The 13453-nt window shown below is 44.1% G+C and overlaps 1 protein-coding gene across 1 annotated transcript in view; it reads left to right on the top strand.

The window, feature by feature from the left end:
• The window catches only part of LOC142817610 (uncharacterized), a 95631-nt gene that overhangs the window by 76740 nt on the left and 5438 nt on the right, over positions 1-13453 (top strand). Inside the window, exons 11-12 of the mRNA XM_075894666.1 lie at positions 8263-8283; positions 10268-10276. Of these exons, the coding sequence (XP_075750781.1) occupies positions 8263-8283; positions 10268-10276 (30 nt within the window). The remainder of the gene's footprint in view (positions 1-8262; positions 8284-10267; positions 10277-13453) is intronic.

Here is a 13453-nt window from a genome sequence, read left to right as displayed (position 1 = left end):
TGTGCTTTGCTTGCGTTACGACGACGATATTCTGGCAGCCAGCCACATCCAGCGGCGGCTTCGGGAGAGATTTCTTCACCATCGACGATTGCTTCTAGCGGCATGTTGCAGCTGCGGTGACGAATGCCGGGTGGCGTGGCGCCAAGAGAGCGTAGTCGTGCTAGGCGTATGGAACGCTTAGGTTGCGAGTTCAGAACCGAACTTCAAAAAAGGTGAGGACGGGGCCTACCGGGGTAAATTTGGTATCGAAATATTCCCAGCGACTTGCCGGTGATGATCCGATAGTGCAGAGAGGCCGAAACAGGCATCGACCGACGAAAATTGCATCGGTGTTGGGAGCCGTGGGGTACACGTCCGCACTGCTAGCCGTCACCTAGCGGCCATCTCAAAACCGAACTGCTCGTTTTATAACTTCAAAATATGATTTTAGACTGAGCGTCACAAGCATAAAAACTTCGATTGGTCTAACCTCCTGGCATTCCGTCACAAAATAGCAAGTACCTGCCTTTTTTGTAAGCTGTATTATAACTTTCGTCACCTATGCTTGAGCCTAATCGTACCTCCTATGAGATCTTCACGACGTCGGTTTGTCATAGTGTTCAACGCATCCATGGTTCGACTAACGTCTTCAAAAAAATATTTTTACCGACTGTCATATTGTATTAGAATCCTCTTCCCGACGATATTGTTATTGAAAAAAATAATGTTAAAATTAAAGATTTATTGTTGCAGCACTACTGTGAGCAGGCCGAATAGCAGCCTTGTTATTTGCAGGTTTACCTGCCTCCTAATTTTCTGTTTTCTTCTTTTTATTTTTGTTATTGTTCTTCTTGTGTGTCTGCTTTGTTTTTTCTAACAGCCTTTATGCCTCCTTGTAACCCGGAGTTACTTAATGTTACCCCTCCTCCCTCATGTGATTCCCCACGAAGGGTAAATTATTCGTGATGATGATGATGATTAGCGGAAAGGAAGTTTCATTCCAGGCTGATAACATGAAACAAATGCGGAAGGACGATGAATTCGACGATATAAAGGACTCTTTGAATCAGAACACGAGCGGTGTATGTGGCAGAAGGCTGGACGTGCTGTGAACTCGCTGCGCGTAAGGAAATGTCAAACAGTAGAGTCGTCACGTTGTTCAGTTTGCGGTATAACACTTCGATGATTACACAAATAGCGGCACCTGTGTCGACAAGAGCAGTTGTGGATAAACCGTTCACAAACACGGCAATCTCGTTAGGGGGCGAAAGATGAGGGCTTGGAAATTTCGTTGTTGGCGCACTTCTTGCCTCAAGAACTGTGATTGTTAGTTTTCCCCCTGGGCGTGGTTGCATCGGCGGCGCATGGGGAAGGAGATATAAGACAGGGGTGAAGGAGGCTGACGTGAGCTAAAGTCTGGTCAACGAGAGCGGGACTAGCCACATCAGGTGTAACATCTGATTGCCGAGGGATGTTGCCGGGTTGCTGAGCCTAATGAAAATAGAATATACGGCAACGACAGTAGCGAGCGAGATGCCCTGGAATACCGCAGATGTAGCAGACGGCTCCGTTATCCGTAGTACGCCAAGAGTTTACTTTTGCTCGAGGTGGCGAGATGGGTTGATTTACCAGATAAACTGAAAGTGGTGAACTGTAGGAGCCTGTGGCTGGACTGTATAAAGGGAGCGGCGTCTGGGCAGGAGGTTGGGTGGCGGCTTCTGAATTAGTCAGCGGTGCAGTAGCTGCAATTGGAGATGCAGGCGAAGGGAGAGCCTTGGCAACTTGCGTCTGGATGGCATGGTGAAGTGAGTGGTCCACTTCTGTGGGGGTCTCCTTGATGATGGCTACAAAAGAGCTGTTGAGCGGCTTCCTCCCGGATGTACTACTGACTTCGAGGCATCAATTTGGTGTAGTCGGGGATAGTGCTTTTTCACTCCAAGGCCAAAAGATCCGATGTTTGCGTAATAGCGCAACGTCTTTGAAATTCGCTGCTTGCGCAGCTCCTCAAAACTTTGACAGAGCTAAATTACGGCCGTGATGGTCGTTGGGTTTTTCACCACAAGCATATGAAAAGCTTCGTTATCAATGCCTTTCATTATATGCTTTATTTTGTCAGCCCCCGTCATTATCACATCCACTCGCCTACAGAGCTTGATCACATCCTTTATGTAGCTCGTGAAGCTCTCACCATTTCGTTGAAATCGTCCCCGCAGGCCAAGTTCAGCACTTAGCTTGCGCATATCTGGACGACCGAGAGACGAGGTCATGGTCTCCTTGATGTCGACTTGGTTTTTATTGAACCATCGGTTGGCCAAATTTCTCAGGTAGATGATGACCGGAGTCAGCTTCACGGGGTCATCCCACTTCATAATCGCGCTGGCACGCTCGTACTCGGCCAGCCAGTCCTCGGCATTATGATGTTCAGCGCCGTTGTAGAATGATGGGTTACGCAGACGAAGTACACCAGGGCACATGGCAGACCGTGGCGTGGAAGAGGCTTGTGGGGTATCGACACGCTCGGTCATTCCAGAATAATATGGTAGCTTACAGCTGTGGAGCTCCAAGACGCGGAAGGGGATTACCCAGCACTTCCACCAAATGCAACATGTGAGTTCACTAACGAACACCTGTTATTATTATTGATGAAGCGCTAGCCAGAACAAGCTGGTTCCCGCAGAAAACCGGGCAAGCATGAGCCACACAGGCGTCCACGTCTTCTTTCACACGGGAACAGAGCTGGCGCCACTATTTTCCGGTACACTACTTATAAAAACGTCAGACATGCACATTAAAGCATTCTGGCAAACTTAGTGCATCGCAGTGCAAAGCATGTGGCTTCCCAGAAAATTTAGCTCCGAGAACAAACACTAGCGTCGTTGAGCCCAGGCGACGTGGCTTCACGGCAAGGACTCGCCTGCTCTACCACCGACGCATGCCGACGGTCGCTTCTTTCTGAGCCCACCATGTACCTACTCTTCCGCCATACGCTGGTGGTTTCTCCTCAATTTTATGGTGTATATCTCGCAAGGTACAAAGTGAAGGTATTCATTACCATCAAAAGTTCACTGAGCTGCAGTAATTATGGATAGTATAGTTAAGGACAAGGAACTCCTCTCTGAAGAAAGGATCTACTTGGAAAATGAAGGTGCAGGACAGCGAGATAGTTGTTTTCACCGTGCTCGTACTCATCAAAGTTTCCGTATGTAGTCGCATGCTCTGATTTACGCGAATAGACAGCTCGATCTACAACCACGTCAAAAACGGTAATGTCCACTCCACGTGTGGGTACTGCTGGTAGCAATAGCTTGCAAAACAAACACCAAAAAGTCGAAATGAACTGTTTCGATGGCGTGCTTTGCTTCATGGTCCACGTGTGGGAAAAATAATTTAGTTATCAGGTGGCTGTTGAAACTGGTACTTAAGAGATTGACAGCACAGTAGCTACGATATTGCACGAAGACACTATCTGATAGCAGTAGCAGTTTCAACAGTTAACCACAAATTGTTTTCCAGTGACAGCGAGCATCAAACTTATTGCGAAAAAAAAAAAAACAAGAAGCCAAATAACATTATGAACCAAAAACCACACACAAGAAAATCTAATGCAACAGATGCGGTGGTATGCTCGGGGGAGTGCCTTCGAGATGTTTTGTGACACTCGATACTAAGCACCCGCACGGGGCTTGGCACACAGTCAAGAACACTGCCAGCTGTTACTTGGAGGCGTTCGATACAAGTACTTCTTATGGATGCGAAACAATCGCATCTTCTTAAAGGAATCACCCGAGAACAACGCAATCTGAAATGCAAATACTCTGCCGTATACGTTTAAAAAGCGCGACACCATTTCTAGGCACGCTGTAGAGTAAGTGTGGCCGTTTCACATTTTTAAACATGCTGTTGTATAAAAGCACGTGCATGCATCTTGCTGTTCAGCCCGATCGGAATGCGGCTCCCGTAGGTGAGAATCGCACCCATTCTTGAGGTAAGCAGTGCGACACATAGCAAACCTGATCAAACCGTGTAGGCGGGAGCGCGGGCAGTGTTGGTAATTCTACTGAGAAACTGAAGTTTTATTTTTAATATTTTACTAAGAACGTTTTCGACGGTGCTTTAATCATTCATTTTGAGCGGGAGGCAAGCGAAAAGTGAACGCTGGCAGCGCAACCGTGTACGAAGCGCACGCATGTATATACCCGGGCCATAGCAAGCGCCAAAAAGTTCGTGCCATGGCGTCATGCAAGCCTCGCAATGAAGGCACTACTCTAATTTCTCGGCACTGATTGAAGGCCACTTATTAGATGCGAAGGAGCTCTTTGACTAGCATGTGTAACGCTGTCCCTCCGTACAACGCGCCGTGCGCCGCAGGCGTTGGCACGGTGCCATGTAGATCACAACGTTGCTGTGCGTTGACGTCACCGTACTCTTGAAGTGCCCTCTCTTTCGCCTGCCACGCGCTCGCCGCGGCGCCCGCAGCCGCCGCCCCGTCCATTCGACTAAAGACCTCCTGTGACCGCCGCTTATTACACCATCGACTCGTGGGTTCACGAGCAATAAAGTTGACGCGCACCTAACGTACTCCTCGAAACATATCTGTACGTGTAATCTACAAGACCTACGCCAGCCATCGCTTCAAACGAATTTTCCAGCACGCACCGCACAACCCGTGCTGCCACCCTTGCGCAACGCTGCTGCTTCGCATCCCACCAGGGTTCCCTTCAGAGAGATGGGCCCCGTTTTTTTTTAATTCACGGGATCTCATGGTGAAATTTTAAAAACTCTGGGAATCCACGTGGCCTTGTAGTGAGACATTTTAATTTCACCCGCATGTTTTAGTAGTTCTCTGCTGCACATCAGTGGGAGTCGTTTTTAGTAACTAATTTTTTCGTTAAGTATAACTGTTTGCGTACTTTTCATTCAGGTACGGCAACCCAATGCGATCACCGACCAAATATGACACTACGTGGAAATGTTCCAAAACCTAGTCAAAATAATTTATTGAGCAAGCCCATGCTTAAGCAAACCTTTGTGACTACAGGTACACTGGTGGCCACCTGCCAATATTGCTGGCAACACACTTCTTTGTGAAAAATATGAAGTCCACCTGCATGTGTAGTCAAGGTGTCAATGCAGTAAAGAAAGAAAAAAATACATACGAAGAGCCGATGCGTTCTTAGGAGTTCTACTGCAACTCTGCACTTTGTGGTCGCTCACCTTTTTTGAGAAACTATGACAAAATGTTACTCATTGGTCGAATATGTGAAACTCAAACTTTCCAAAAGCCATTTCAAGTAATGACTGAAAGCCGGTTTTTTACAAGTGTGGTAATAGAGCATCTTTATATATGTGGTCCTACAATGATTCCCCGAGTAAAGCTCGAGGGGTAAATAAAAGCAAGAAGGCACGTTGTAGAAACTTTGATATAGCAAAAATAATTGATAAAACATGAAATGTGCAGATGGATGCTTTACATTGACAAAGAGAATACATTAGGCGTCAACATTTAGGAGATTGAACAATGTTCTAAATAACGTTCAAACCACCTTACAGGTGCGGTGTGTTGCCTCATTAGTCGATTACTGAAGAATTTTTCGGGTCTGTCAAATACGGCCGTTGCTCGCAGAGATTTGTCGCACGCTTTTATCTTCTGTCTTCTTCTTTCATCCCTACGAACACGGTGAAAGCTACGCAGAAGGGATGGCTGACGGACAAGCTGCGTCAGCGGGTGTCATGATTTTGAGCAAAGCCCCTCTCTCTTTTTTGAGCGTGGTGCTTGCCTTTCGGGTAAAGCAGGGGCACGCAAGTGTTAGTGCTGCGTATATCAAATACCCTAGAGGGCGCTACGCCTGTCCGTGGCGTTATTCGGTGGTGGCCACGGTACTGTGCAGCGCAAGAAGGCTGGCTGAAAAAAATTATCGGAGGACCATGTCCTTCCTTCCGTCGGGCAAGTTGTCCCTGTCGATGTCATAATTTGCACAGAATTTGTAGCTGTCCTTGAAACGTAATCGAGAATTTGCTGCCACGCTTAGTACTTCAATATTTGGCCCAAAGGGAGCCTTCCGCTCAGCAGTGATTTCTTAGCACGCAAAAAAAGTGTTCTAGGGCTCCTGAAGGCTTAGCGGCATCTATGCACATTGACATTAGTAATAAGAACGCAGCGTTACGTAACCATAGACTAGGCTCAATACACAAATCACCTAGTGCACGTTGTTTACTGTGAATTAGCGTGCATATACGAGGACAGTTTCCTATTGACATGAACATAGAACCACGACTGTTGATAGAAGTTAAAGTGAAAGTCGCCAGCAAATAACATGGTGGAATTTAGTGTGTGTGGCATATCTGAACTTATGTATATTTCTATTTAACCCGAGGTAACTTTGTGCATGCTGTGTAATCCAATTTTACTCAGTTGTGTAGTTTTTGTCTGTCTAATATTTTAAGAAGAGGAGTTCTGGAGTGAGCAACTTTATGCACTTCGAGGCACTCGCTATTCTGCTCAGTTTGGACAGGCACCAATTTTCTTGGCCTGCATACAAGAAGTACCTCAAAAGTAAAAATTACGAATATATATGCGCAAATGTACTGGTCGAGGTGCAACATTTACAGGGGTTGTCACTCAGTACTCATTAATTTTAGCCTACAGAAAAAAGCTCACACCTGTTCCGAAAGTATTGTTGAAGACCTCATATATATACATCTAAAGTAGGACTTGTAACAGGAGCAGAAAAATCGGCCCAGATTTAAGCCACACTAAAAAAGAAAACCTAATAAATTTCAGGGTAGTTATTTACAAATATATTACGTTCATGAAAATTGTATGACTATATAAAGAGGGCAGCTCCAGAAAGATAAAATAAGCAATGAACGATCGGTAATTATCACGCAGTCACAAAATACCCACACAACGTTCAAAAATTACAAAGTGAAAATTACGGGTAAAATTGCTCAAGTTCAGATGAAGAATGCCAGGGCGACGTTAGAGACGGTAAATGCAGGCACGAATTTTCTTGAGTTTCGCATTGTAATACAAACGGACGAATTACAAGCGGACGAAGATCGTTGACATGGCATAATACACAGTTAGCCTGGAAATACAATATAAAAAATCGAGATAATGGTGAATGATAATAGGAAGGGTCTTTGTCATTGCCATTCCCGCCAAGCCTTTTTTTGCTTGTGGCTAGAATGGCATATTTCGAGATCATTCAGTTATATTACTTGGTTTCTATATTGTACTTAGGTATACAGTAAGTAACTAGATGTAAAGTAGTAATACAAGTGCATTTTGTGTATTCTGTTACTCATTCACTTGTGCACCGGTGTGACGCCTCTGAAGGAGGAAGGAACCAGTCTTCGTCATATTTCACTTCATATTTGTGTTGTACAGCTCGAAAAAAAATGAAACAAAACACCAAAACACCTATAATTACTTCAAGTGGGTCAGAATTGAGTAACTATCTTCTTTCAAGTCTAGTAGTCAGAAAAAAATTGATCAGATGTCTACTGTATACAATATACTGAACACGTAACGGAAAGAAACGCCAACTATAAACATGGTTGCTTTCTGTTATGCAGAAATAGTATTCAATCGTAGAGGGCTTATCGTGATGTACTTTTGCGAACGTATCATTACTCGGAACTCCCATTCAATGTCTTGAGACCATATGTACTTGCCAGCTTGGGATCTGTACACTGCAGTAGAGTATATAAATGTACTGCTGTGCCATGTATGTATTTTTCATCGACGATAACTTAAACATTAAAGAAATAATCAAACGTTGTATCCCTTGACCCTGCAGACTAATCGACCAATGGAAAGCCAGGTGGTGGCACACAGGGTTCGAGCCTTCTCCTAAGTTTTTTTCTGCCCCGGGATACAGATCACAAAATGATACGATAACATACTAGTCCGCCTTGGACACACGTCAGATTAAGGGCGTTTTTTAACTACGGCACCACTGTAGACATACATTATTGCAATTTTCTTAGTAAAAGCGTCCGTCACAATAGCAGAGTGGTTACAGTGGTCAGCTGCTGATCCGGAAGCTGTGGGCTCAATCCCGGCAGCGGCGGCGGCATTTCGATGGACGCAAAATACAAGACGCGTGTAGAGGGCTCCATGTCAGTGCACGTCAAAGAGCGCCAGATGGTCAAAATTCCCGGAACCCACCACTACGGCGTGCCTCAATAAGTAGTGGTTCTGGCACGTAAAAACGCTGAGAACGTTATCTAATAGCAGCACATTATTATAATTGTTACTTTTGTACTCCTATACTTTAGGATGACAAGGACGAAAAGAAGGTGAGTTGGCCAGTACCTTTTTGATTTCAGTGTGGTGCACTTTAGAGGCACGGGCTGTCGCATGCTGTCATTGTCACTTGGCGTAACGCAGGCAAAACCACGTATGGTATAGCAACTTGTAGCATATCAACCCTGAACTCGAGCCGAAAAGGAGTCTTGTACCTCTTATTCTTACAGCGCATTGGTGATGATATTTCAAGTGCGGATAAATTGGTCGGCTGCCGTATGGTGTCGTCGTTTGGGGTAAGGCAGGCAAAACCACGCAGAACAAGAGAAAGGAAACAAGGAAGAATTATAAATAAAAATAAGTTTGACATAAACGAGAAAGAAATATAATAATAATAAAAAATAGAAAAAATCTAGCGGATCTAAAGAAGGAAAGAATGAGAAAACCAAGAAAATGCGTCGCAGGTTTTTTTTTTTTTGGCCTGGCGCCACTTCTGCGAAGCCACTTTCATTTCTTGCTTATAACTTCATCTACTTAACAGAAACTGTATTTAGAGTCCCGACATGCGATATTATATTATAAATATTATTGGCGGCTTATTAATAAACTTCGGAATATCGAATTCGCTGAAGTGAGGCACTCCAGTTTCTTCGATAAACATTATAATGTATTCTCAGGTTTGCATTTGCAGGTGAAATATACTATGAATCTATAAACTCGTCACTTACGTGACAAAGCGAATGCTAATACAGTGGTTCGTTGTCGTGACCATGCCTCACAAATAATACGAAAACTGGCGCCTTCAGAATTTTTTAACGGTCTACATTGTGCAGGAGTTCATGTAAAGGATTTCGCAAAAACAGATTTTAAGGCTGCTTAGGTGTGATGGCCATTCTACTGATAGAGACGGGGTAAAATTGAATGTGGGGTAAGACGGAGCCCTTCAACTGTAAATTGTCGATACACGAAAGCAGTTAAAAATGACCGAAATGCATTACTTTTGCATACAGCTAGACGTGTGAATGTCTATGTGAGCCTTAGATCGACGGTGATTGGAGAAGAGCTCAATTTTCTCAATACAAGTAAGGAATCTCTAGGTGGCTAGTATTATTCTCTTTTATTTACAAAGCCCGGATTGTTTTTTTCTCACACACACAAAAAAAGCGAAATGGTGCTATACAGTGCTGGTTGTTTGCCTGTATTTTTGTTCTTAACGTAACTGTCTTAGCAAATAAATGTGGTGATGTTACTTATACACTCTGTTCATTATTTTCTGAGCTTTGTTACCAAAATAAAAATTTCGAGTGTTCAGATGAAACGATGGAAAAATAAACATTATTAGTTCTCAAAATTCCAATGTAAAGGCAGGTAATTAAACTGTTAGCAAATAGGTTTATAGTTGCTTAAGGCGGAGGTTTTTAGTGCATAATTGAAACAACGCAGCCTCGTAGCTACACTTTATTACTGCTGCGACACACCAGCGTGCCGCATTTGTGCCCCAATCAATGCGCGGCAAAAGCGATCTATTCTTACCACATTGGGCACCAAAGATTAATTTTTAAACATCTTGCTTTAAAGTGTGCTGCGAAACACATGTGACCTGGGCTGAGGTTTGCCAAAAACATCCGCGCAACAGTTTGTCATGGCCAAAACTTGTGAATATTTTTGTTCTCTCTGGAGGTGGATGCATTTAAAGGGGCACTGGTCTTAAGCGTTCCCGCTAAGCAGACAATGCAAGATAGCTGCTTGGTCTGACATAGAAATTGTAACTTGTGCCATAAAAATTACTTCAAGTTGTAAGCTGTAAGGTTTTTGTGTTTGTCTTCTAGACAGTGTTAGCTGTCAAGTAATTATACTTCAGTCATAGTTTCTTAACAGTGATTGTCATAGAGGCTTCCCTGCGTTAAATCGTGGAAGCAGTAATAAAAAGGTAACCAATAAAAACACTCATGGCACGTTTTAAATAGAATGCAGCACAGTTCATGAACGGTCATTTTTCTCATCACACTTCTTACGTAATGTTTTATATTTTTACAGGACGACAAGGTACGTAAGGAACATTATATACGCACCCTAACTTTTTATTGTGAAAACACGGTGATAAACTCTTCACGTGGCTGAAAATTATGACGGCCACGTTCGTTCTAAATAAAGGCATCTCCAAAATTATTTCGAGGTTTGGTCCCTGCCGCAGCAAGTTATCTTTTCGTCCCTTTTCTTTCTTCATATTTACAATGCAATTACTTCCAATAACATTCTATATACATTCCTTGGCCTCATTGTCCGTTTGTTGTCATTAATGGAAAAAGAAAACAAATAATCGAAGTAATCTAAGCTATGGAGCGCAAATCATATGAACTATGAAAGTAATACGTACAAAAAATAGGCTAATTAGACGATTGTCTCACAAGCATCACGAGGCATTTTTGTGATAGAAAGCTGAAAGAAACTGTCTACATTTGACTTTTTGCTATTTCGCACGGCATTGATATCTAGTGTGAAATTATTTATCCGCTTCTTCATGTGGTGGACGCCGCAGAGGTTATTGCGAAAGGTGCAATTGTTTTGTGAGTACATAGCTTGGATTTAGGGGTTCGTCCTCAATAAAGCTGCTCCAGCAGTTTCGCGCACATTAGTTAATATCGTAATGCACTGAAGTCAAGTAAATGCTGGTTTTATCGCTATACGCATAATTGAAACGCTTTGATTTCTTCGTGTCCTGCTACAGACAACCATTTCATGCAATAAAGTAAAAATTCGCCACTTTTGTTCATTGAAGTTACGCCTTTCGCTCAGTTGTTTAAAGCGCGAGGTTATTTACCCTATAAGAGCTGCATATTCTCATATTGTTGGCGTTGTCTATATATGAATAAACCACAACTTTGACGAATAGATCACAAAATAAGCGCAGAAATGTGTGCGTCTAGCAGCTTCTGCGCATTTAGTGTCTCTCACCAGAGGCGTTATTAGTACAACCGATGCAAGAGCCCCTTCAGTATTTATTTCAGCACTGAAAATCATCAGAGTGCAGATTATAGGGCGCGTTTTTGTAGTGCAAAGACACATCGTTCACCACATGCGTCGCCAAAGCGGAAAAGAATTTGTCTAGAAGCAGGTGTTGTTTGTTGTAAATGAGGTCCGCAGAAACGCGTTAGGTGGCGGAAGGCTTAAAAATGAAAAAAAAACGACATACACACATGTGTAGCACAAAGCCACAAAGAAATCCGTACGAATTTTTCAGAAAGAAAAACTTCTTAGTTGCAGAAAAATTCGTCCTGGTCCGGCGTTCATAACTAGGATAAACGCCTTTCCGGGATGGTTGCTCTACCAACTGAACTAACCAGGAAGCTAGCAATTGACAGCGCATGAGTAAATTAATCGAGGACTCGAAGCACAGAACACAAGTATTGCAAATGAGTTCTGCGGAAACCCCCAAGGTGGCGGGAGTGTTAAGAAAGGAAAAAAAAAGACAACCACCCGTTTGTATCACGAAGCCACAAGAAAATCTGTATGAATTTATCACCGAAAAGGCGTTGGTTCCGCGTGCAAAGCCCGCACCAGGACGAATGTTTCGGCAACTAAGAGGCTTTTACTTCTGAGTAATTCATACAGATTTTCTTGTGGCTTCGTCCTACAATCAGGTGGTTGCCTTCTTTTCATTTTCTTATTTTATTTGCGTTGTGGTTGCGCTATGGTAAGATTAGGACCACGGAAGAGCAGAGTGAACATTATAGTAGAGTTGAACGGTCTTTCTATCAGTAAATTTACGTAGTGTCTCGGTCAGCCGTTCACGCAGCGTTGCTCTATCCCAGGGGTCTCAAGCATGCGGCCGGTAGCCCCTACTTGACTCTCTTCACCCCTCATTCTTTTCTCATTATGTATGCTCATGACCTACCCATGCATTACTGTTGTGAAGCATTGTTCTCATGAGGATCTCATGTGGCTACCGTTTCTTGAAAGATAACCTGGAGCAATTTCGGAATCGTGAAGATTTTCTTGCAATTTCAGAGATCAGTATCGTTATGGTGTTCGAATCCTAACACCAAATCTCTTCAGAAATGAGCTGTTTTGAGATGGCAACGTTTAGCTGCGATTCGTACACCCCTCACCCCACTTTTACGTTCTTCACTGCGGCAGTGCTTGCGTGACTGAATTGCATGATGGCGGCCCTCGGGCTGAGGTGAGCTTGAGGCCCCTTTTCTATCGAATAAGGGGCTCCACGGGCCAACCATGCACTTTCACGGTGCAGATTAGAGCTGGCTTATTTTCATGCCACACTTTTACCTCACGGAGGCAGAGAATGAAGAGGCGCATTTGGATGTGTTACGCACGTAATCAGTTATGACCTCTTTAACTGTGGTGTATAAGTTGGATGTTCTGAATACTGTTGTGACTCCGGGTCCCGCGGGTCCCAGTTTAGTAGCGGGCCTCCGTCTTAGGACCGATCGTCGAACAAGTCAGATGAGGCGCCCGTAAAAACGACGACAGTTTATTTACTTAGTTAGTAATTGAGAATTTGAAAAGAGGTGATGAAGTGATCAGAACTGTACAGGAGAGCTGCTGAACTGTAGAACTTCAAATATACAAAAAGTCTTCGGCTTATATAGCGCCTCGTTGCCAATCCTGAGCGCATTGTCCGTGGCTTCCGCTGATAGAGTTCTCCATGGTCTAGACGCTCCACCCACGAAGGAGGGGAAAGACGCCGCACAATGCATGTGGAGAGGGCAAAGTCTACACGATGCCCAAACATGATCACCAAAGCACTACACCGATGTTTTCGCACACGTCACCAAGTTTCGCGCACGTCCGATGATCTTGGTTTCCAAGATTCTTCTGGCAGTTGGGTGAAGTTCGGAAAACCGGCTGCCAGTACACGTGTCAAACTTGCCTGACTGTTTGGGTAGGACAATGTAGTGGTGTGCCAGCATATCGCCAAAATATGCCACCTCATTCAGCCGATCCTATGGAGAAAGGAATCCTTTCCCTTCAACCCCACATTCCATTCCTCGTTGTTTGCTAGAAGCTGTGGCTTAGCTGCGCATTCCCGGGGCTCCACTTCTGCTCGCAAGATGCAGCCACCAGCAGTTTGGCTTTAGCTGTCAGCCTGAACTGCTAATACCATTCTGGTTCTGAGATTTCCAGATCCTCGGTGACCTCGAAAATGGTCCAGCTGCCTCCTTGTCTTCCTCGAAAGCCTTGCTCGCAGCAAACACAATGGCCTTT

This window comes from Rhipicephalus microplus, chromosome 5 (assembly GCF_043290135.1).
Source record: "Rhipicephalus microplus isolate Deutch F79 chromosome 5, USDA_Rmic, whole genome shotgun sequence".
In the NCBI taxonomy this organism is placed as follows: Eukaryota; Metazoa; Arthropoda; class Arachnida; order Ixodida; family Ixodidae; genus Rhipicephalus; species Rhipicephalus microplus.
Note: the sequence above shows the minus strand (reverse complement) of the source record. Positions and strands in the feature narration are given on the sequence as shown.